The sequence below is a fragment of the Daldinia childiae genome, assembly GCF_008694065.1.
Source record: "Daldinia childiae strain JS-1345 chromosome Unknown Scaffold2, whole genome shotgun sequence".
Lineage (NCBI taxonomy): Eukaryota > Fungi > Ascomycota > Sordariomycetes > Xylariales > Hypoxylaceae > Daldinia > Daldinia childiae.
Genome location: NW_022984643.1, coordinates 4,311,063 through 4,337,261, shown reverse-complemented (window position 1 = coordinate 4,337,261; position 26,199 = coordinate 4,311,063). Strand labels below are relative to the sequence as shown.

Sequence of the window (26,199 nt, the reverse complement as noted above, 5' to 3'; positions counted from 1 at the left end):
TGTCCTGTAGACGACGGACTAAAACATCTTCCGATTACTTAGGGTGTTCGATCCCCTGTCCGAAACACTCTAAACCCTCACGATAGCAACTGAACCTTTCACTTAGCCTTCTCCTTCCCTTTACCCTTTTCCTTGGCCCCCTCCTTGGCCTCCTCCTTAGCCTTAGCCTCGGCCGCCCACTTCTCCAGAAGAGCTATCGCTTTGCGCTCCTTTGTTGCTTCGGCCTCCATATCAAGATTGTTCTGGAAATTCGGAGTTATCTTACCACTTGAAACAAGCTCAGATCCCTGGCAAGATCCTGTCACCAGCATCTGGACTATCTCGAGGCTGTCTTCGTCGTTGACGCATGCGTCGATGACGTCGTCTGTCATGGCTAGGATAGTCTCGACAACCTTGGCAATTGTACGTTCGCTTGTGGCGAACCTGCGCACCTTGGCGAGGATGACCGATTTGGCCTCATGGTAGTTCTTCGTGACATCCTCTAGTGCCACCGCGTAGAGGGAGTGATCGGGCTCCTCGTCACCAGACGGGACTTGGGGCAGTGTATCACGTACGACGGTTTGAGACGCTCCCGCTTCGGATACTATGAATGGGTACTCAGTCTCGGCGTCCAGATCGCCACGGCTGTGGGCTTCATAGTGTAGCTCAGTGGGCTGATCAGATCTTGTTGGTGTCGATGGCCCAATGATGCCAACGGGACGACGACGACGTGGTAAACCCGTACGATGAGGGCTACCAACGAAATCCGAGGGGCTCATATCCATCTCAGCCTCTCGAGTGCTTGGTTCAATAGTATCAGGAGTGCTAATGACAGCACTAGCAGGGTTGTTGGAACGGCTGATAGGAGACGGGGTGGCCGGAACATCGGGGTCATTGGCATCACCAGTGACAAGGTCAGAAATGGACTTTACTGAAACCTCTCCCTTGTTGATTTTCAACATCATATCGTCGAGTTGCAAAATCTTTGAACAGTCGTTAATAAGTACTCTTTCATCAACAGTTTGGTGTTATCGTATTCTCTGGGGCTAGGTGGTAAGGGATTATTTTTGAGAGAAAAGGCACTTACTTTCTGACGAAGTACGCGGACGAGTTCCTTCGGATTCTCGCAATCTTCACTGACCTCTTGAGTCGCGCCAGTGTCGCCGACGTCATCAATATTTTCCGTCGGTTCTATATTGCTGCTGCCACCCTCGATGGGCGGATCGTTCTTCACGTCGTTCGAGGACGTGCTCTCTACGGACCCTCGAAGAATTCGTGGTCGTGTCACATTGCGCTCCCGTCTAGAATCAATTAGGAACGCCTTTTCAGGCCACATGATTTTCCAGGCCTTCTCGACGTCCATGTTTTGTCGATCGGTGTAAGCGGCTACAGGATCATCATCGGGATACTTCGGAAGCGGTTTGTTCAGATTGCTCATAGTAGCCGACGGGCGTAGGCGAGGAGGGGAAATGTTTCCACAGCTGGTCTCTCTGATATCCCTGATATTGTACGCTGATGTACTAGCCACAAGTCGGTGTGCTCCTGGGCGACTATAGTTAACTGATCTAGCGGTCTCAACCTGGATGTCGCTGATGGTAACATCTTTAAGCGAGTCTGCAAGTGAGTGTGAATCTTCATCGATGGGATGATTGCTACCACTAGGCGCTTGGTCAGAGGTTGTCTCGTTGACACCGGGAGCTTGGTCAGAAGCTGTCTCAATAAGAACAGGGGCCGGGGCTGCGACGACTTCATCCGTAGTCAAGGCAATGCCAATAGGGAATATACTCAAGTTAGGAGAATGTGGATGGGGTTGTTGACTTTCTCCCTCGTTGCTGTACGGGAGTGGCATCATTTCGAAGTCCGGTAGCGCGAGCTTACGGCGGCCGCCGCAGGTGGAGAGACAGTTACCCATGGTGTATTTATGCGAAGGTTCCTCGGGCAATAATTAAATGAGCGGACATGGGAATCAAGTCAAGGCATCGACAAAAGCAGAAGATGCCAACACGAAATCAAAGTGACGAGGAAGGGAATTTAAAAAGAGTGTGGACTCATCGCCTAGAGAGCTTGGTTGTAATGACCAAGAGGAAAGAGGCGAGGGGCAGGTGAAGGCAACGAAGTGAATGGGTTTGTGTAGTTCCAAAATGTGGAAACAAAAAAAAAGAAGCAGTAGGCATGAGTTGCGAATTTTTACAATGCTTGGTTTGGCCTGAAAAATCTGCCCAATGAATAAATTCTCGGGATGCGGCTTGCGAGGAAGCTGCCTGCGGCTGTGAAGTTGTCACTAAGTCCGGACCCTGGAGCCGGCTTGTGAGGTACCCGGAGCGGAGCGCCGAGCCGCACTAGGACCACCTCCGGATGTGGCCCCGGCTTCTGTGGTCCGGACCAGTACGGCTTGGCCAATGGGCTTCCGGGAGTGTCGGCGATGTGGACTTATGAGAGCTTATTTTTGTTTGCCTCCTCACAAGACTTGATTCACTGATCACTGGTCTTATCTAGTCGAGGTTCAGGGCTTTGTTATTCAGTACAGGCTACAAAGGATCCTCGAAACCATCTGTTATTTGCTGACCATGTTTGCTGTACAGAGAGACGGTATATCAACTATACGAGTCGAAGCATATGAGGATTCAGGGGCTATGTAAAGAGGCTGCATAAAAGGGGTTAGTTACGGCTTCGATAACTGGGTTTAAACAAAATCAAGATCGATTTTGTTATTACGAAATAGCAATAGATATAAGTGACGATTTCTACTACATGCAAATATATAGATGATATTATTAGTTATTTCGTCACGTTCTGATTGAGCGGTAGACTGAGAGACCTTGATTTTAAAAGCGGTAGATATTGAGATTTACTAGATATTATTTGCAAGGACACGAAAATACTCCATAAACTTATATATTTAAAAAAAAAAAAAAATAAATAAATAAAGCAGAACGTACTTGAGTGTTCTGTTTATAGAAGAGGGGATAAATAATTAACATTGTATTTGTAGGGCGATACACTGGTTTTGCTCATGCGATGGGTACGAGCTGGATTATCTACTGTAGGGAATGAGTTATTGCACCGAACCAAGTACCTAAGATAGACTTCTCTTTCATGCCTCATTTGATATTGATAATCTCATCGCAATACATTTGAGCAGAAACTGTATTTTGTTGATTCAGTTGACAGAGTTGCCTGCCTCTCCCATAGAACTACGACTTAGCATGACCTATTTACGGCTATAATAAATATGAAAACGCTCCAAAACTCATGGTCAAAGGTGACGACTATTCCTAATATCCCCATCTAAGTGCGCTTTATCATATATGAGGACCCCTAGAACAGTGTCGATACAGAATAATGAGAAGGGGAACACGAAACGAGGACACGGCTATAATAAAGCATGAAAAATTATAAAATTAAGTGCCTAAATTAAAGTAAGGCCGTCGATATAGGTACAATACTTCTGTCCTGGTTGCCTCAGTAACCTAAGATTCTAGTCAGCCGTTCTTAACATTTCTGTTCAGGTACGTCTTATTATCGTGCACGAGAACATTCAAGATGGTAACAAATTAGAACTACAGAAGACAAATAAAATAATTTGGCGTTAGAAACAACTAAGTATTTAGAGAGCTGTGACGACGTATCTAACATGTATTATATACGATGGCTGCCTTGTATGGGTTGAATGTTTGAAAGTTCAATCTATATGGGTAGCTCACATATCCTTTCGAAGCTTGTGATATCAACTCGGGTAGAGCTTCTTAATATTTAATCGCAGTGCCACATCAAGCAACTGTTAAACTACCTTACGTAATTTCAACATCATATAAACACCACCAATTCCCATCATAAAACTTACGCAAGGCCTAGAAAGCCTCAAAGGTAAATACCAGGTCCTGTAGTGTTGAGACTCATAGGTACAACAACTCCCACTACGAAGTTGGATGATAGGTGAGTGGTGGTGATACAATACTTAACTTCTCGGCTCAGCGACTCGGGAGCTCCCTCGCGGCAACTAATGCTGTGCCACTTCTACTTCTACATCCTCAACTTTCCCCCATTCCTCATCTCTATTAGCGTGTCTACATTTCTAGCTTCTCAACTCCTATCTATCCCAACCCAAGGCCGACTCCATCAAACTACATAATACTCTCTCCGCCTTCGACAACTCAGTAGTCTCCAAGTCGAGTCTCACCTACCTTGCCTTGGTCCTAGATCCTCTGGGGAGAAAAAACACTAGCGCTGTGCGACGATGGGGGCTGGTGTCTCGGGAGTGGCGTGGCTTGGCCCCTATGCCACAGCAGTAGCAGCCTACGCGTACGGGGTATAGCGACATGTAAATATAGATCCAGGTACCTATGTATGTAGGTACATATGTGTCCATTCCAATGCCGTCTTCGCCTGCATGGCGATATTGGGGGCGGTTCCGGCCGATGTTGAAGATTTTGCTGCTTTGGCTTCTTAGGCTTCTTAGGTAGGGTAGGTACCTTTACTACCTAATTACTCCTATTCAGTTCTACCTACACCATCCCCCTTTATCTCTCACCCAAACAAACCCTACATAACATACAGAATTTAGTCACATGTGAAATTCGCTTGGTCTATTAGAGTGCTCTATCTATTAGATTCCCACTTCGTGATTCTATTTTTAGCCGTCTTGTCCAACACACCTCTCCACATTGTTACTCCCTTACGTACGGGGTCTACTTTAATGCACGTGTAAAGTATGTATATGGTTAATAAATCATAGCCTAACAGCCCTTACATCCAGCCCTACTTACGCAAAATCCGGGTTCACCGTATTCTGACGATCCCGCCTCAATATGTCTTCGCCTTCGCCTTCGCCTTCGCCACACAGTAGCTATAACGTCCAGGATGTCAATTACAGTATAGAGAGAAAAGGGGTACACCAGATCAATAACCTAGATTGTTCCACCTAGGGGTAGATATTAGGGGTAGATATTCGGGGTCCAGAATACGTTTCAACATGAACCAGCATGCTAAGGTAGTATGAACCAAATTTACCATCTTTACTCCTGATGAGTTATGTAAAACAGGTAGATACCCAAGTCGTATTGGCTTCTCCTTTCTCCCTTCTCCACACACAGAACCAAGATAAGTCATGAGAAGCTCTTGGAACCAGCGTAGAACAAATATCGGTACTACTATCATATCATAAACGGCTTAGTATATTACCCGCGAGCCAGGATTCGAGACCTTGCCCCGTAGTGTATTAAACTTGCAAACCGCACACTGTCTAGTAAGGTGAAATGAGGTAAGAGGTAGGTAGGTAGGTAGGTAGGTAGGTAATCAAACTATACCTAGGTAAATAAGGTAAAATAATAATGAAAAAAAAAAAAAAAAACCTCCCCAAAATGATTTTAAGTATCCGGAGTTAGATTAGGGAAAGCCAACAATACAACCTCTAGGTAGATAAAACAAAACTGCGTCACGAATCAAGATTCATGGAAGGCTCCAGGAACTCCGGGTGGCACACATTTTCGTCATGCGTAAGCCCGTATTACAGCAGCAAATCGTCAGTGATCTACTGCTAGGTAATCCTGCAAGCCACAAAAGTTCCTCTTAGGAAACCCTGCTTTTGTGACACCCCGCGCTTACTCGACTTGACCTTAGCTCTTTATCCCCCAAGTTAGCAAAAAACCAACAGCAATAGGGAAGAGTCTAGAGTTACACGGGCGTTTATGTTGGTTACACCGTCAGTTGAGAGAGTCCCTGTACTACGTAATCTTTGGAATATTGTAACCGTGGAAAAGCGTTATGATTGGAGGAATACTACCCGGCCAATATTTGAATCATTGGCGGCGCCGCGGCGGTGTAGATAACAAACACCACATGCCCTCTTAGTTTTTTAGATAAGTGGTATGGTAAGCTTTTGCTTGCTGACGGCAGTTACAGCGGATCCTTCAAGAAATTTGGATTAAATTGAGTGCATGTTTGGTAATTGTCCCGTACTGATCGGCATTTCGCTTGTTGATAGGTTTAAAAGGGGAGGTTCCCTAGCGGACATGATCTGTCGAATGTCACACTAGAAAAAGGTGGTTTCATTGGCTCTTGGTTCCCAAACAATTACCCCCCTGGCACGAACTGTACGTGCTATATACTATGTAGCACATATGTCGTCGAGAGACAGACTAAATGTGCCACAAATATGCCGCACCCGTGTCGCAAGAAGCGCGTCGCAGTGGTTTGTAGTACTCGCAATACGTTGCACAGAAGGACTTAACGAGATAACATACATAGTCCCCCCCAATCCCCAATCCTGTATGTATGTGTACGGCACGGTTTTTTGTACGACAGTATTTTGCATTTGGTACTGCCCCTCCCCACGGTCCCGCGGTCCCATGGTCCCACGGTTGTAAGAATGAGCTGTCATATTTTTCGATTTAGACGCAAACACAGTGCAAACTTTGTATCACACTAAAACACATGTGCCTAAGGGAGTTAAACCGACCTGTCATCTTCATACCTTTTTTGTACATATATTGTTTGTCGAGTTGGACAAGGTATCGTCAAAGTATCGTCAAGCAACGCCAAGCAGCATCAAGCATCGTCGTCTGACTCAGCCACATCCAAGCGGGATCAAGCCGCGATGTCGTGTTGCGGTATCCTCTCCATATAAAGTAGCACAAGGTACCGCGTAGGGCTGAGTAGACAACGGAAGTAGTGTAACAGATGGCTGTAGATGCACGTCAGACACATCTTCGGGGTGTATGTACGTACATACTGCAGACCGTAATAGGGGGGAGCACTCGGGAAGATCGTGATTGCTCGCCATGGACCTATCTTCAATTAGTTGCCGACGTATTGTAGGCCAGTGGAGTGACATCACAACCAGACCGGAGTCCCGTAGAGGATTACTTACGGTCCCGCATCTGCGCATGTACCTACTATGGTAACATTGTGTGGCTTGCGAAGAGAGAAGCTTTTTGCGAATGGCAAGATGATCCGAGCACGCCGTCGATACATGCACGGTCCAATCAGATGCATCCATGCAAGCAACCACATGTCCGCGTGGAGAGTTTAGCCCCCAAGATACAAGCTGACTGACTCACCCATGTTCATCCCATGTCCATCTATGATTGCCTAGACCAAAACCATCTTGGCGGATTAGGCAGGGAATGCTTGGAAGGGATGTCGCGATAACTCGTCTGCCAGGCCAGAGCGGTGAGAACTTAATTAAGTAGACATGATCGTTGTTTTGAGGGTGGTGGCGAGTTAAGTCCTATTAGGTAGCAGCGTCGATTCGAGTAGAAGCTGGTCCTGTAATAGGCTTACCACTAGAAGAGATGCTGCACCGAGCAAAAGGATTGGATGGTACAGGAGGAAGGATTTGATCTCGGCACTTACCGGAACTCGGCAAAGAAGATAATGATAGAGATCCCGCCTTTGAAATCATTAGCAATAAGTGGTTAGTAGATAGGAAATTAGGAAAATGGGAAATGGGAAATGAAGGGGCACGCAGGGAGGGGGTTAGGAGAAGCTATTAACCTAGTTACCTAGATTGAGGGAATTTAGATATGCTAAGCGGGCGTCAGATATAATACCTAAAGTACCTAAGGTAGTAAGCCTTCCGGTGAGAACACGGGGCATTTAAGGCATTCAAAGCATTCAATACCAAGCCCGGATATGCAGGACAACAGCCATTGTCCACGCGTTTGCGGGATGGTACATTTACCTCCCGTTTGAAATCAAAATTTCAAAATTCCCTCCTGCGGAACATCGGGGCTTGATGCGACACCGCTGGTCCGGTCCAACTATATAGGCTGGTAGACTGGATCGCTGGATCTCACGATTTGAACATGAAAAGGGTGTATAATGTGGTAAAAGAAATTACACTACAACGATTGGTAGTTGCCTAACCTTGGCTTGTTTTCACCTCACCTCTTCAGCAAGGGTGTCAAGGGGTGTATAAAAGGTGTAAGATATAGAATAAGGATACGCGGCCCCCAAGACAACCAATGTCGACCAACAGATGGTCGACAACGTGCGCCAAGGGTGCTATCGCTATTCTATCAAAGCTGCGGCGGGTCTATCACTCATGCATTGGTAGGTTCCGGATCCGCGATGGCGGGTCCAGCTAGAAAATTTTCTTTACTTGAAGTAATAGTGACTGCAACTATGAGTGCAGGGGGATCGGATGATCTTTCTCTCGACGGGTAACTGAACAGGAACAGACTTTGCGATTGGGAGTACAAAGTCAATCGAAGACACGAAAAAACTCACCGTCCGGTTTCCCCGACCACTCTCCACGACGATCTGTGAGAGCTCCACAAAAGCTTATTTAGACCGCGCACCAATTAGCGCAGGTACAAGTTTCTTATATTGTATTGTAGAGGTATTCTCTTAAGAAGTTGAAGGAGGGGGAAGGGGGGGGGGGGGAAGTAAAAGACGTAGGTAGGAGAGAACCTCGGGCCGCATCTTACTTGCATACCTATACAACATTGCTCGTACGCTAAGCAATTATGTTTGGTTATTGCTTATGTTATAATTGTTTTCTCGGCCGTAATCTCATTGCTGATACTGAAACTTGCTTTCAAATCTGACAAAAGCCATGACTTAAGAAACTAAAAAATCTATTGGGCCGTCAACGATAGCGGCTGGATCCCGGGGAGCTAACTGACCGGTCTCTTCACTATGACTCGTACGGCTCATCCCGACTGTTAAGCCAATAAGCCCAAATTCACCGGTGAATAAGGATAAAGCATCGGCTAGACGAGTGTGGTTGTAGTAAACATCACTGCGACAGTAAACAGAGCCTGGAAAGATATAACCTGCTTGAGCTTAGAGAATTTACGTACTGTATAGAGGAAAGGGAGGGTGTGTAAATAAGTGCCAAGCCATGTATATATGCGCGCATGATTGGATATCGGAGGGGGAAAGGGGAAAAGGAAAAAGGAAAAAGGAGCTCAACAACTTATCATGTCGCAATAGACGCGATGTCAACGATGGCGGGGAACTGCAACCGTGAAGGAAAGGCGTAAAGATAGAAAATAATGAGATAAAAGAAAATAAAAGTCTCTTCGGTCCCGAAATTAGTTGGACAAAGTAGAAGTAGCAAATAGGTAGTAGGCAGCAGCAGCCTATATTACGTATAGCAAGGAAACTACGAGGTCCTATGTCCAGCGCGAATACCGCTTCCTATTTAGGAGGTATGTACCTTGGCAAGATAAAGCTATCCCGTTTCTAATAAGTAGAGTTCCGTAATCCACCGTATCTAACCTTCTGTGACTACCTAACCTAACCTAATGGTTTAGGTACCTAATCTACTTAGTACCCGCCTAAAGGTATCGTTAGGATAAGCTACTGGAGCCCAAGGTTTTTATTAGTGTAGCTCAAACCCCAAGTTTAGCGCGTAGATTACGTCCTGGACTGGTACTTACTTGTAACGTCAAATGTGGGGTGATTTTCATCTACTAAGTTCCACTGTTTAGATAGCATTGATACCAAGGATCTCTTTGATCGCATACCGATATGTACTAGGACCCTAGTTGCTTAGCTCCAAAGAATTCCATAGGTTCCATAAGGAGGATCCCCCCCGTCCCCCCTGTCCAGTTGCCTTACACCCGCCCGCTGCATCGCCTGAACCCTGGCTGAAAAAAGCTGCCTTGGCCTTACGTCTTTTGCCAGGCCCTACTACACTATGCTCCTATCATGGTGTCGTGCCTTTAGTGCAACCTAGTTCCCGTTGTGGGGCATAATGAGGCTTTGCAAGTCCAATTTGAACGACCTCTCAACCTGATGAGCTGCTGGCTCTCACGAAAAAAAGCAAAATTCCTCATATCCCCCATACACTACTACGCACACTTCGTTCTGCCAAGCACCTCTTCGCCGTTGCGCTCTCATGTAGGGGTACTCATTGGTGCAGTGCATTGCCCCGCTCCCCCTTTCGCTATTAAGTTTGCATCTACCTACCTAAGCCGAACAAGTTCTTTTTTCTCGAGTCTAGTTCAACATTCTCTTTAATTGGCTGATGCGTATTAGTGTGGAGTTATGCGTGGATAAGGCGTCTCTGCTTTTGATCCATAGGCATGCACTGATCCGCTCTCCCGCAAGACAAAGGATCCATTCCCGTGGCCGAGAGGAGAAAAATTGGAAAGAATGCTATGTTTTATCTTTCGACCAAGAAGATACAGGGAAAGCAATTCTGAGCGCATAAGCACCATCAGCAGCGACAGAAGGGCCTTTCTATTTCCACCTTGCGCCACAAACTGGGACCCTGCTCTTCGGTCCACCCTAAACCTAGCCGTCTCGCGAGACTCGTAAACACACATTCCGCCCAAGCATTCCTCTGATCACATTGAGACAGGAGAAGGCGAGTTGCATCAAGTTAGTCTCACCAGGAGGACTCGACTAACGGGCCACAGCAGTTGCCGAGTTGGGGAAGTTAAACGCAGACACCCGTATAATCCGTCTTTCCCAACGCCGCCCATGAGTATTTTTTTTGCGTAGTCTTCGTCAAATTTTCAAGTAGATGAATGAAAGTCGCTTATCCTTCGTTTCTCGAACCGTCTCGAAAACACCATAAAGCATCGCACCGGGGTATCCTTTCCGTTATCCCACCAGGTAAAGTCCATATTTTGTAGTATATCCCGACCGCATTGCCGGGGTCGTAGTTCATTCTTCGTATATTCCCACATTCGCCTGAATCCCCCATAAAACCATAGCCTCTCTCAGATTCTTTCCTTCTACCGTATCCCATCGTGCGCCGCCAGTCCCGCCTCTAGTGATAGATGCGGGAAAACCAAAATCCAGAAAACAGATATGCTTTTCATCTCCGATGGTCATGCTAGACGCAGTAGAACTTAACGCAAGTGGCGGTAATTTGCCAAGGAAATATACTGTGTAGACCAGCCAGAATGCGGCCGAGTACACTTCTTTATGCCACACAATTTTCGTATCACCCAGATTGGGGAAGCATGGTCGGCATGGTTGGGTAATAACCTGTCGATGTTGACTTCCCTTCAAACCGACTGCAGCCCCGGTAGTAAGCATTTCCGGGGTTGTATAGAATACTCGGAAGGGGACCGTCGTATTCGTGTTTGACTTTCGACGAGCTCGAGTCTCCCGCCGGTGGGGCCGAAGTCATTAAGCTGTCCGGCTCGCCTCGGTGAGAGAACATCTCAACACCCTGTCTCGCATCGGTACCTTCGTAGATAGGCGCAGGATAGTATTGGTACTCCCTTGTGTTGTCGATAGCCTTGGCTTCCTCGGTTGGGATGATCGGCTCCGCTGGTAGCTCGTGATGGCGAGTCCCCCCATAATGCCCCGATCTTGGATCGTACGCTCCGCCGCTGGCGTACGAGCCTGGAAGAAGCGAAGGACCGCCCGAGCTACCGTAATCTGGCCCTAATACTTGGGATCCGGAGTAACCGCCCATTCCACTTGATCCACCGGGTCCGCTACTGGTGCTCCCACGCCTTTCTGTTTGGTAATGCCCAGGGGAGCGCCCTCTTACAATCATCTTTGCAGATTTCCGAGATGCGATCTTCATGAACTGATCCTGGGCTTGATTTCCCACATCTGCGTATAGCTCCACAACCAAATGGTAGTACTGCTGAGCCGCTCTTCGTTTACCATTGTTTGCCGTCGCCTGCTTGAATTGGATCCTTTCGAACGTGTGCTCGCTTGGGTAGGACCCCTGCGTACTCTGCCCATAACCACTTTCGTACAAGGGTCTCGAACTTCCGGGCATAGCGTGATGGTCTTGATATAGTAATGGGTGCGGTGTTTGCTGTGGCTGCTTCGGTGTAAGCCTAACTTTCTCCGGTTTCTGTACCGGTCCTTTATCTCTCTTTGGTGTATGCTGCACCAAATCAATTGTGTGCGAGTCACTGTCGGAAACCACGGCAGAAATGCACATCGCAAACCCAAATACTTGATAAGATGTTGACGATCCGCTAGGAACATACTGCATCGTCGTATTGGGCGAATACGGCGACAAACCGTATGAGCAGATGCAGGAGAAGTAATTCCTCCTGTAACACGTCCAATCTCCCTCTGACATGAAGAAACCTTTGTCGATAGTTCCGTGGATGTCAATCTTTATGGGCGCCCCGGAATCGCTGTACACTAGCTGGCCGTTTGTGCTCATTGCTAGAAGCGGAGGGATATGCGACCCCCCGGATTTTCCATACTGACTGGTGTCCATTCTGACAGGGCTTGTAAAGCTAATGCTGGGACTAGGAGTTGGAGATAGGGGATGGCGTCGCAAAGGCGCTGCAAAAGAAGGCGACCTCGTGTGCTCCGTTGGTCTTCCAAAGGATGGCCTCGATCCAGAGTAGAGATCTCTTACGTTGTACGCTGATGCTGGATTTGGTAACGCAGCGGAGCGGTTGGCATGTGCCATGCCCGTGGATGAGGTGCTACTGCTAAGGCAGTGAGTAAGGCAACATCTGGATGAGTTCCAAACGGGTGTGTTATTGAACACTATGAAGGGACTGTGATCAATGTGCAACTTACTTGGAGCTCAGGCGCGGTGGCCTGACGTCGATCCCGGGGAAGATCTGTGAGGCTGGAGAATAGAATGATCCTGTATCAGGGGAGTACCCCGTCGTAGTAGTGTTTAGGAGAGGTGCAGAAAAACCGCTGAGCACAGAAGGCGGCTGAGGAGGGTTTTCTATCGTCAAGGAAGAGATATTGGAATCTTGGTTGTATCTAGAGAAAGTATTAGCAGGGGTCCTAGCAAATAGAAGTTGGTGTGCGAGGCTCTGGGCAGGCTAGCGAAAATGCCTGTATCGCAATTCCATGCGAGACAATGCCCAAGTGTTCAGTGCGACCAAGAGATGTGGTACTGCCAACGTTGCGTAGCACAGGGGTAGCGGATACGGGAGCTATACACCACGCCACATAGCGGCGAACAGCGGAAGAGTCACAGGCATTTTGTGTAGCTACAACAGCCACCCATGCAACTCGTCTCCGCGCCTATAGTAAGAGGGATTTACAGGCAGTAGCAGTTAGGTGCAGATTGTAAGGTAGGTAGATCATATGGGTGTGCTAGTAGAACCAGAGAGCAACCCAGCCGGCACACCTCCATAAGTGCCCGAGTATTGCTGTTGAGATAAGGTGCGAAGATGGAGATGACAATGTGATATGATGCGATCTAAGACAATCAAAGTGAAATAAGGTTGAAATAACATAAAGGTAACAAAGACGATAGAAGTGCAGATATGATCAAGAATATTCTCTTTTTCTTCCTTTTTTTTCTTTCTTTTTTCTTTTTTTTTTTCGTTTCTTAGCGGGAAGGGGAAACATGAAACTAACCTCATATCACCTGTAGCTGGTATGTCTAGATATTCCAGCCCAGGACACGAAGGCGGCGAAGACTCAAAGTCCTGCTAGAAGGGTAAAAATAGTCAGTGACAAAGGAGGGTAATGATGGTAAAGATAATTGGCATAGAGGTGACAGGTCTAATTAATAGAGGAGGCCCATTGGAGGTGAGCTGCAGTCATTACCGGGCTTTGGCATTGCCGGCAGGGAAATTGAGGGCTCGAGGGTTTGTGAGTAGGCCCTGTAGAAAGCGGCAACAAATGTTAGTACACGAGATTGAAAGATTGTCCCTGTATTGGATGTGCTAATACAAAATCATAAAAAGCACGGTTGGCACCGGGGAAGACTGGCGAGTTGTTGACGAGTATGTAAGTACTTTTTGTATATGTATGATGGCTTGTCGGGTATGTGGGCGAGTGGACAAGTATTTAGGAGTTGGTCATGTATGGTTATGTATGTATGTATGGTTATGAGGTAGGCAAGTAGATCAAATGGGGGATGTATGATGTATGTAGATATGTAGATGGGTATGCCGGCCAAGATGTAGGCTAAGTCAAAGTAACTATGTAGGCTAGTAGGCTGGCAGCGGATATGGGAACACGAGAAAGAGAGAAAGAAAGCGAGACTAGTAGGAGGTAAGTAGAGTGACTGCTTCAGTGAATGTGCAAGAATAGCACGGTGTTTGCTCCGGCTGCTTCCAGTTCAGTGACATATACCTTGTCATTCCGTGCGTGGCACTGTGACACCGCGGGCATGGTGCAAGATACGTGGTTTAGTGAGCTGACTGCCCCGGTAGGTAAGGTAGGAGGTACCTTAGGATTGATGTACCTAAGGGCAAGCACCCTCGCAAGGATAATGGCAGTCGAGGTTCCAGAAGCAGCCTTCAGGTACAAAAGTATATGTACCTGGAAGGTAGGGTAGGTAAAGGTAGAGAATTCCCTCGAGATGTACCACGCTAAAAGACCCGGGGGGCGTTTTTTTTTTCTTGTGCGACATAAAGGAAACCGGGGATTGCTGATTCATATTTTCATCTAATGCGACAGGCCTTTTCTTGCCTACAATAACGCAAAGCTTTTTTCGAGAACACCGGTCTGGCAAACCGCCGGAAGACGGTTTAAAAGCTTACGAGGCGCACGTCCTCCCCGGTTTCCGATTTGCATTATCATCTCTTTCTTGATTTTGATTGTGATTTTGATTTTGACTTTGACTTTGATTTTTTCCGATCCTTATTTGGTATATCGTGTGGGGGGAAACTAGAAGATGTGGCAGGAAGATGAGATGGGAATTGCCATATGCGGCTGCGAATAACATGTAAGGTAATGTATGTATGTATATACGAATTTGGTGAGGTGAATGTGTTTGTGTATATGCGCGTGTATATGTTTGTGTGCGCGAGCGCGTATGGTGGGTTCGTGCTTAGTGCGCATGCATACGAACATGACAATACGTATACTTGGAGTTGAGATGATTGAACTGACCTTGGTTGGCCCTTTGTTGACCCTGCTTGCTACTTTGATCTCAAAGCTTAAGCAAGTAGCAAGCAACAAGCATATTCGGAGCTGCCTTGGACATTCGTCTCCGATATCCTCAACATCGACAATGCATGACCCATTTAATCCAATTGGCTTCCCTTAATTAAAAGCGCCCTCCCACAGACCGGGCTCGGCGAATGCGGACTTTCTCGAACTATTTGTTGTTTTTGTTCTTCGGCGGAAGCTGATGTAAAAGGAGATGGGAAATAATCGGAGAATAAAAAAAAAAGACAAGAAGGTGCATAAGTGAATGAAGTGGAAATTTTAACAAGTTAATAAATTAATATGTATATAATAATAAATATGATGAATATGATGAATATGATAAATATGATAAATACCTTGGGATTAAGTTGTTGATTCATTCGAGGAGCCTCTCTGTTAGAAGAGAGGCGTGCTTCATTCGGCCGAAAAGTGGCTGATGATGCTAATAGAGCTGACGACGGAGGATTCGAAGACGGATCGTGGATTAGCTGTTCCAATAACGGTTGTTAGTTCCGTATTCTTTGCAGGGTTCCCAAAAAAAGAAATCCAAGACGACACCACACGCCGGCTTCACTTGAGACCAGGTACTTTATCCACTAATAAGGCTTGTCCCGTCACAACGTGCCGAAACTCTAACAATGTACCTGCAATACGGTACTTTAAGTAAATACACATAGGTAAAAGAGATATAACTAGATAAATGTCATATAGGTATACTACCCATTTTGAGTAGATGGGGAGATGGTGGCCACATGTTCGTAGGTTTTTTTCTTTTTTTTTTTTTTTTTTTTTTTTAAATCTTCTCTTCTTTTTCCCTTTTTCTTTTTATCTTATTTTTAGGATTTCTTTTTTTTCCCTTCTGCATTCTGCATTGTAAGTATACCTCTCATCGACTAACCACTTTCCGACCTCGATCGGTAGCAGATGTCATGGTAGATGGTAGTAGTAAAAGTATGTAATTGATGTAGGTATGTTAATCTTTAGAAATAGGGCAGGGATACAAAAAATGGACTTGCTGCGTTGCAGATATGAGAAGTCCAGGGGGCCAGGATGTACACCGACCTTTGAATAGTCCACTGTAACCATCAGTGCCAAGTAATTAACGCTTCCGCGAATACATGCACAGTCATGCAGCGAATAGTAAACCTAGACGATCCAAAATTCTGTCAGCTTCTAACCCTCGAGAAAAGAAAATAATAAGAACAACCGGGCTAGGGGAAGGTAGGAAAGGGAAGCAAAATGGATTGACAGTGCGGGTTAGCCAAGACATAACAGTTCCTAGCATCTTCTCGTAGAGCCAATAATGTAAGATAGAAACTGAGCCGCGCCGGCTTGAGTTGGATTTAGTTATGCCGAATCAATGTCGGATCGAGTACCTTGATACCTCCTAGGTAGATAAATAGGTAGATAGGTATTAAATTCGTAGATAGGCAGGTCTGATTAAATCAGCCTGAAGGTTAGGTATCTTTGACGTCGACTAGAGCGTCATCGTTTTAGTTTCTGACCCGTATCTATCTTGTATCATGCGTCGCTGTGTATATGTCCTAGCTCCACGATCTGCCTAACCCAGTAGCCCAGTGCGGTTTTTCATCGAGATTTCGCGCGTGGCGCCTGCACAATATCCCGAGTAGAAAAGAACTAAGTACCTACTCTCCCTATCGGAAAGGGGCCCTAAATATGCGAATATCTTTATGTCTTAAGCAAATCGAAGGGAGGCCCTGAGAATATGTGTCAGTACTGCTTCTTTGCTGCAGAATTCCAGCGCGATCTGTGATTGATTAACATGGTGGAGGCTAAATGCACACCAACTTGCCTACCGCCAACTTGGGTCGATGGCGCCATGCGTATCAATTTGCAACAGGGCATGGGATGGTACTCAAATGAAACCATACGGGCGCCATTCGATCATCCCAAGGGGGCGCCTCGTGATAATCAGCCTCCAAAAACGTTCAGTAACCTGGCGTACCTTTTTCTCTTATCCGCACCAAGCCTCACGCTATCAAATAATCAGCTCCCGTACCGCCGCCTGCCGGGTATGGGGTCCGCGTAGCCGGTTCGTGGATCCAGAAAATATGATAGGCCCTGACCTAAGTTGTTCCTCGAATCAATGTAAGGGAGGTTGTTTAATCTATGTGAGTATTCTGAGCAGGTGACAAGTGCAGGTTGACAACACAAGAGCTGCGAAGTCCGAGACGGAAGGGAATCTATATACCCTCACGGGAAATGTATTTAAAGCTTAACGTGGTGGCTTCGACTCGTACGGTGGCATATGCCGCGCAGATCTATTAAGGCTTGTAAGAAGAGACAAAAGGGCAGTGCCACGAAATGGTGCATATGGATGAAGCCAACTTCTTCAGACTCGCAGCAGCAAATCCATATATCGGCCACACTGCGGTCCTCGAGGCTTCAATGACGGGATAATAAAATCTTTGATAGGACTGGTAGATAGGCGAAGTGGGTATTGTCTATTCCCTCTTGGGACTGGGTGAGGTGATAATGGTAGCAGTGGTAGTGCAAGCTGGGGGATTTTTGAGACAGCAAGTATTAGGGTCATCTGTATATTATGCGGAGAACTCGAGGCTTGTTCAGTCTTTTCTATTGTTAGGGGCCGGTGTGCCGCTCCTTTGAATTTCAAATGAACCGGCGAGCTGCGCAGTAATGTATGAGCTGGACAAGGTATCTGGGTGTAGCCCTATGTGTCTGGTCAAAGAATCCCATAGATGAGAACCTACGGGGTGGGCAGCACAGCCTGTGTGCCTGGCATCAATGTTGGCAAAGATGCGGAGTGCGTCAAGCGAGGTCAAGTGAAGATTCTACCGAATTAGACACAAAGCATCTGGGGCAACTCAGCTCCATCTTTTCCTCATGACAATCAAGGCAAGAAGCCGTTCGTTGCAGGGCTTATGCTTCAAGTTGTTTTAGTCTCCCCAGCCTCAAGGCCAAACAAGTCCTAGGGTGTGGCCACGGACCCCTAATCTTCTCGGTACTGTAATTGGTATTCCTAAGATTAGGAAAGTCAGGCTTCTCCCAAAGAGGGTTCTAGTGCAACTTGGAATTCCACTTGAATTATTCAGCTCTACAGTCCCCGCTAAGGATATATTAGGTAATTTTCTATAATATTTTATAAGGAACCTGAATGTAGTTCTTTTGAGGCCATAGAGGACAATGTAAAGTACCTAGGTAGTTAGAGATATCAAGAGCACCGAGACCTTGGGAGCCGATGGATGAGGAACTCCGTTCCCCTATGCATCATGTCTGCACGTATCCTACCGTCAGTGCCTCTACGAGACGCCACAAACATCTCCTGGTAATTGGGAAGGGATCTGCTTGGTCGAGTTGTGCCCAGTCTTCGGGAGACTGCATGGCAAGCCTACGACCGTTTGGTCAAATCTGGACCAACCGTCGCCACTTTTAGTTAGAAGTCCTAGTCGTAAGGTATCTCTGCCGAGATCCTTATTTGATCAGAAACGAGCAGGATCTGATGCAGTTCTTCTCTTGAGAAATTGATGACCCCTAACATGAGAAGCATAGTCAGGCAAACATTAAGCAGTCCACAAGTTAGGGGCCGCGTCCTGGAAAGATCGTACTTCTTCTAAGGGAAGTTTTCATTTCCTTTGGCCTGTGTAGATGGAGGGCATCGGGACTTGAGAATTTAGGCTTGTATACATACGTGACTCACTACACCTACGACCATTTTATTAGTTTGGGTTTCGGCCCTACATTGTTAGCATACGGTCATGGCCTTGAGCCTGGCTGTGACATCTCTCTGACGAATCCTCGGCAGTATCCGGTCGACATCGAGCATCGAGCAGGGCGTACTTGCATGCTTTTGGTAGGCTAATCTAGCACGCCTAGCGGGATAGATCCGCAAGGTACGGACGTAGCAATAGACCACCTGAAGCCACGATCTCAAATGTCTCAAGCCATGAGAGTTCTACGACTTATCAAGTAAAGAACACGTGAGAAATAGGGCTGACATGAATAAGACCTGCTGGACATATCTTACGAGAGAGCCAGGTCAGAAGATGAGCTCACAGCTCACTCTCGTAGCCCTCCGTGGTCCCAAAGTATGACACCATTCTTAAAACCTAAGGTAAAGTTGAGCTTTTGACTACTAGAGTGGCAAATAAAAAGGTATACACATTGATAGAGCCCAATTCGTGATCATCTCTACGCACTTGATCTACGAAATTGATGCGATGACCAATGGTTTACCCTTATTACCCGAGGTTTCGAGGCTGGGATCGGGAGCGATAACTGTTGACCACGTCAAAAGGATAGAGCTGGAGGCCGTTCCCTATAGATCACAGAAACTCAAAGAAGTAGGATCATCTTTATCACTTCACCCCTAATGCAGAGCTATTAATATACCTATCTATACGGCTTTGCGAAGAACGGGCCCTGCGTGTTTATTCTACCCCTTAAACTATAGTAGTAAATGCGAACTGCCGTTGGTTTGATGAATTACATGTGTCCATCCAGCATGGTCTGTCCCCCACATATCAAGCCCCTAAAGAGTGTAACCCCACGAACTGCTTTAAACCACGAATTATTTAGCTACTATTGGGGCTTCAGTGCCCTTACATTATTTAGCACCGAGTGTCAATTGTTATAACACACTGTAAACTGTTCACTAAGGTGATATCATTATCTTATAGCATTGGCTAATACGTTTTTCTTATTGTTAGAATCGGTATTCCGAAGTTAGCAAGGCGGAATGTGGCATTATACCTACATATAAGAGGGATTTATTTACTACGCAACAAGGCTTCGGTCCATCCGGATCGGACCGCGGATTCTAATATAATTCTCGTCAATCTAGAATGATAATGCAGCAATCTTTCTGTCATGTTAATGCACATCATGATCTACACGACGCAGCGGTGCCACGTTTGGCACACTCAGACAGAGCAATACCGAAAAGCCATGCTTTTCCTAAAGCATCTTGTTCTTACTGAATGGGTGTAGAGAGGGTTGCGCAAGCTGAACGAATGATGCCCACGCGACGATTCTAGATCTTGTACGAGGTGACTACTCATTGACAATTTGAATAGTCAAGGAGGGCCCTGGATTCAAATTTATATATATTCTTAATTACCATATCTGGTGCCTTGTGTTTCTGTATTTGGTTTCTGCTATCTTTTCCTTTTCTTTTTTACGCTGTTGTTTTCTCTAAGTCAGCCTCGTTTCTATCATCCTAAATAGTATATAAATCCCCCAAGTCTTCAAGTAAATGTTGAAAGTATAAAACGTACGTAAATACAGGTAGATATGTAATTACCTAAGTAGGTATGCATATCACCGACAAGAGGCAGGGGTAACACATGGTAACTGGCAAGGAATCAAGTAGGGTTGACCGGCTTGGTTATTACTTTTTCCTGGGGTAGAGAAATAGGTTCGAGCAACTTGTTCTTTTACCACAGAAGATAATGGGCGCTGTAGACGCGGGGACAGACATTAGCCAAGTATGATCATACCACGGGACTCAACATATCAGGCAAGTCTTCACCTTCTAATCCTATCTAGGGAAGTCAGGTTATTGCAGGCATAAGAAAAAAAAGAAAAAAAAAGCAAACATAACATATCTACCTAGCATATGTAATTCTTTGGAGATGACACTAAACCTAAGTTGTAATAGGAGAAAGCCAAATCAATTAGAAGATAGTACATATTTAATCGTTATAATCCGCACTGTCGGTTTGCTTATAACGACCGGTGTAAAAGTGCCCCTGCGAAGTTAATAAGTATAGAGGTACATAATAATTTGTATTTAGGAATCTGACAGGACAGAAAATACTTGTTATTGAATTGACCGATCCCCCAATCATAAGCCGAATGGCCAGTCATCACCCTTGTCATACCAGGGCCTCACGTCCGGTAATGGTGCAAGATGAGTACCCACCAGCCCAAAGAGGTGCATAGCATGTATTAGTACGTCCCTTTCGGGAAATACGTACCTAGGTACTGTCGTGCACATACTACCTTGAAATCTAGATGTACTGACTTGATCGTGTTTATATTTTAGGTACATATACTATGTAAGTGTATTATACCTAAGTACATAAGCTGTATATTACCACCTAACCTGCATGTATACATGTATGGTGCAAAGTATTACCACTTCATTGTTCAACATCCATATCATGACTTTCATCATAACTACTACAGTATCAGGTAACTAACCTAACTTTGTATACCTCCTTGCTGCAATTTGTGTTGGAGCTTTTTTGGAGCTTTCTAGAAATAAAAAGCAAGGGAGTTTGTATTTAATTTAATAATAGAAGAAAAAAAGGAAGAAATACAAATGAGGATAATGTTTCCAGCGGTTACTTGTTTACCTATGTACTTGCAATATGACTTCACCCACATCAGAGCCACGGATCGAACTTTCGATCAAATGCTTAAGTGCGTATCTAATTGTAGATCAGCCTCACATTATAATCCTAGGTTATGTTGACTTTTGCCTTGTTTCCTGTTTTCGATCGTTTTGTTATGCATGTTTACGCAAGTCAGATAGGTAATTGAAAAGTCCCCAGCGCACTTTTACTTGCCGGATCGTGGTATGTTTCAATAAACCCCCCGGGACCTCAAAGCCTTACAAAGAAGTTCTCTTTACTGTTTCTATATAATCATGAGTGCTAAAGAATTCGGGATTTTCCCATTCCCGACGTCAGAGCCTTCAACCGAACATATATACGGATACCTAGCCGGAATCTATCTAAACATAGGTGCTCGAGCCACGGGCACTGTGTGAAGCCTCTTTGAAGCTTGAGATGACTTGTTTAATGAGATATAATTGGAGCTCATGTTCTTTCATTTAGGGTTTGTAGCCTATCATCCCTTCTTAGCTTTTACAGTTATGCATATTAGACCTTTAAGACCTTGCGGGAAAGGTCGCCGTCGCTTATTCACTAAGAAACCTGCTCATCCGTTTATTCGTCCAAACTGTGCGTATCTCGCGCAAGTATAGGTACTTTATGAGACTTATATCCGCTATTTCTTCATAGCTGCGAAGGTCTAGCTGCTATTTCTTATATATCTGTAACTGACTAACATAAAGCTGCCCCGTCCTGCATCTACCACCAAGCCCTTACCGGCTAACTATTATAAGTAACAGTATAGATAAGTAGGTAGGTATACACTACATATATGCGAGACATAATCCTAACAGACACATTAGTTATATTAGAATATGACGTGATGTTAGCATTGTTTGTTGACATCTTTACCGAACAGGTCCTAGCCTTTAGCTAGACTGATCGCAACGGTCAATTTCAGTCATTTCAGTCATTTCAGTCATTTCAGTCGAGCCCTAACCCCAGTATTCCTCAGTCAACATCAATTTGGAGCTAATGAATACATGAGACATTTAGATACTCACATTATACCCCATCAGGGACATAGCGTTAGATTGGACCGAAGTATCTCTGTGACCCTCTGCAAGAAATTTCGAAAAGGGGTGGCTTGACATGCGCTCCTCATGCAGCCACCCACCGTTACATTCATACTCTTATCAAATTGCTGTAGTGATTGTGTTGGTCGCAGTTCAGGTTCCTTTGCACGTTTTATTGCTCTGGTTCTCACGGTCCGAGAGCGCAGTGCCTTCGTACTCTCACGAGAAAGCCCGCCATGACCGAAGTATTAGTAATTTGTGTGAGGCTTCGGCATCCAGGATCCGGGTAGACTGTGGTAAGTAATTTTAGGACTGCTTGCGAACCCAATAGTAGTCCGGCGTGGATATTGATTCTTCAAAATTGTATTTGCTACACGACAGCAGGGCTCAAGCCATCGCGCCCTAAGCCTTCAACGATGGGGGGTCAAATGTCAGCAGAACTCTATAGCAACAGTAGCATTAAGGCCTGTCACATTTTAGCATCATTTGATACGGACCAACTCATCCATCCAACCATCGTGGCAGGGCCAAGGAACAAGGAACATAGACCAAGAACTTGACCGAGGCTACTCGATGAAGGTGGCGTGTCTTGCATGCGACTTGTAGTTGCACGAGGAGGGCCTTACCCGAAGCCTTTTCCTCCACCTACCTACCTTCTCAAGTATAGCCGGGCGTCTCAATGCTTAGACAATTAGACTATTAAGCCAATGGTATTACAAAAGCTTGGTGCTGTGGCACTCGCTGGCGAACTGTCAGCGGGTTGGCGCTTAGTTGGGTCTTGATCGACAACAAGGATATTCAGGAAGCTATCTCCTCACTTTTACTGGTAAGTTCACTGTTCGTATATCTCAACAACTACATACACATTCTGGCATGGTCATTTCGCTTCTTGCACTCGCGTGCCTCGGAGCTACAGAGAAATGGATTAATCCCGCTTGGTGCCTTATCGAATCGATCGACAGACGCTATACACTCGAAAATCCGCATTCCCCCCTTTTCATCTGCCGGCCACCTCACCCGCGAACGCTCAGCATTCAACTTGAAGCAAATCTTTATTAGCTTCTCCTTCCTTCTTCTACGTTGCTCAAACTCTCTATGTGCGTCAATACTAGCGTGCATTTGACCTTGGTTATCCGCATTTGTTCGCTTCCCATTTCCAGATTGGGGGCTGCTGCTATTAAATTATTTGTCAAACATACCTTTTTTTACCCCTGAGCCAACAATCATCCACGTTGCTAGCTTCTGTTGTGATCATTTCAGGTTTCTCTAAGCAGGCAGATTGTCCGTATGATTCCAAAAGGGTTGAAAGAGTTGGTATATCTACACTAGCGTCGTCCTACAAACAGGATCATGCCTGAAGCACATGGCTTGCGTATACGTGGCTGGCTTAGGGCCTAGTTTTAGGAAAGGTCAAACCAGCACATTCTGTCATGGATTAAAAATATGCCGATAAATCCTCGAGCAAGCACAAATGCAGAGTGAAGGTGAAGAAGGATGCATCTTAGTTCTTGTAACGTGGCACGAGATCCCTCCTATCGTTGCTGGCCCATTTCTTTTAGCTCAACCCGTATTAGCGAATCTATATGTCATCTTAGAGGCCCATGTTTCAAGATTACCGGGTTCGACATTCCCTCAGTCTCTGTAGAACATCGTGAGGCTCTGCTCGATCTTTAATGATGACATTCCGCATTGCTATAAAGGGTGCGCTAGGGGTATTCTGTCTACCGTCTACAAAGTTCTATCCCACCTTTGATTTGCACGGAATCAACTAGTTACACGCCTTGCCGACGAATAAATCTTATCACCGCGCAAGGCGTTCTCCGATGAGCGACAACAATCCGTTGCCTAAACCCAATAAGACCTCATATTGGGCTTCCCTGTCTCCTAGCTCTGATAGCCTACTCCCGAATGTAAATTTCTGCCAAGGAATTCTTACGGCTTACGGTTGAAAACTTCTCGTCCAATCTTGGGCTGTTCTTGAAATCACACTTCCGATAGAATCATTGAACTATGTAGCGTAAAATCTATGTCTACTGACCGAGTTACCCTCCCCTGTCTGCATCAGCATACCTGCGCAACTGCTGATATATCCTGAAATAAGGATAAAGATGACTGATAATAATGACAGAAGCTCTCGGAGATTCAACCCTTTTTGTCGTGGTATAGATTAGTAGATATCCGTACAATCTCCGTGAGACGGTTCTTTTTCATATAGATTTGACCGGTCACACTGTATTCATATTTCGAGCGAGAGGTCGGGAGGGGAAATACCCAATATCAAGGGATATAAACTCTCACCGCCTGCAAGGCTCCAGTGTTATCCTCCACCGGTCTTAGAGTACCGGCTTTTCTACACTGTAGAGATACCCTCCCATTAATAATAAGTGTCTAGGTCCCCTAAGAACTTGAAAGGAAGGTCCTTAGGATCAGTACTAGTGTCTCTAATAGAATACAATAATATAGAAATAGCTAACGAAATGGCTTATTTCATGAAGCTGTATTCTTCATAATCTCGCCATCGTAAGTCTGACCGGTTCACCTTATAAGCCACTGTGTAACATCCCCTATGAGATACGGGAACGAGGCACCCTACTAAGAAGATATCACCTTACGTCCCATTTCGGCCTGGAAGCATGTAAGGATTACATGCAACAGAGTTCCTAGTTCCTGTCGTCATACCGTTATCCGACATAGAGCCTCGTGTAATTTTAAGAAACTAGCTGGCACTGCCTATCTGCCGATATGGAAGTTATTTCCTTACTCTTCATAATATTTTCGAGATCATTAGGTTTTCTAGATCCTCCTGTTATTTCAGATCATGGTTCGAAGGTTTATTTGTTGTAGGGTTTCAACACATCGGTACCTACCCTTAGGGCCGTAGCATCAACCCATATCCTTGATTCGGCGATGAATTTGTCAGAAGAAAGTAGCGGTGGCTTGAGCCAGACGCAGGCATTGGTAGTCGACTACTTTACCATCTTAGGCCTCCAGCAGTAATATATCCCCAACTGGTCAGCTCTCGCATCGAGAAGAATCGCCGGTCGCCCGTTCGAGCGAAGTTTACGATTATAGATTCTTGTCGACGGAAACTATCGGAAGCGCCTGGATAGCATCCACGTTAATTTGGATCGCTTCCGCGCGATGCACGCTAGCCATACCTTTAATGCCGCTTTCCCGCAGGATGCCCGTCGAAGCCTGCCCCGGTATGCATTCCAACCCTAGAGTCGGATCTGTGTATTGGCTGCCAGGCCTCATCCCATCCGTCGATCGACTCGGGCCTTTAGCGATCTTTACTTGACATACAAGACAACATCGAACCATGGATGCCATCCTGTCTCCGAACACTAAGATGGTGCAGTCCTTCGGAAATATCCCCTTGACCGCGGAACGAAGTGGACTGACAATGAGGATTTCGGAAGACCAGACATCCACCATGCGGTTCCAAATAGTCCACGCATCCTTCTTCCATATACCTACCGATCAGATATCATATGACAGCATTGTAGATATACCCTGATTCGTATTATCATCTCGGCCCCTTAAATAGCATAACGCGGCATTAGATAATTCTACAGGAGGGTAGGCTTCATAATACCCTCGCGGATTTTAGATATGGAAGTGACAAAGTGGATAAGCAAGCAGGTAAGGTCTCCACATATACTGTGCCTACAGGGAGATGGGAAACTAGGATATGAGTAGTAGTCGTCGATAGATATTCTCCATAGCCTCACGGAGCGGGCTCCGAGTCTATCAGAGAAGAAACACACTCATTCACATCCATCACCGAGCCACTTCCTACCGGCAACCGCACATAGAGTTTACCTTGCCACTATAACCCAATAGTTCAACTAGAGATTTAAAGAATATAAAGAGTTAATTTTTATTATTTATGATTCGTTAGTAGTATAGTATCCAATTCCTACGTAGTAAACTGTGCCTTTGCTGTGATTTCCCTAGCCGCTTTGTTTCAAGAGAGGCTAATACGTCTTTCACGATAATTAGCTAGTTATTATAGATAAAGTAGTCACGTATAAGAC

General features: G+C 45.6%; 2 protein-coding genes across 2 annotated transcripts; both read right to left on the bottom strand.

The window, feature by feature from the left end:
• Positions 1-34: 34 nt before the first annotated feature.
• On the bottom strand, positions 35-1,891 carry GL218_02058 (uncharacterized protein; the record flags this gene model as incomplete). The annotated part of the gene is made up of 3 exons (XM_033578547.1): positions 35-69; positions 125-962; positions 1,067-1,891. The coding sequence occupies 3 exons, from the start codon at positions 1,889-1,891 to the stop codon at positions 35-37; spliced, it is 1,698 nt and encodes a 565-aa protein (XP_033438368.1).
• Positions 1,892-10,882: 8,991 nt separating this feature from the next.
• GL218_02057 (Transcription factor vib-1) lies at positions 10,883-12,133 on the bottom strand (the record flags this gene model as incomplete). The annotated part of the gene is made up of 1 exon (XM_033578546.1): positions 10,883-12,133. The coding sequence occupies one exon, from the start codon at positions 12,131-12,133 to the stop codon at positions 10,883-10,885; it is 1,251 nt and encodes a 416-aa protein (XP_033438365.1).
• Between the last annotated feature and the right edge of the window lie 14,066 nt (positions 12,134-26,199).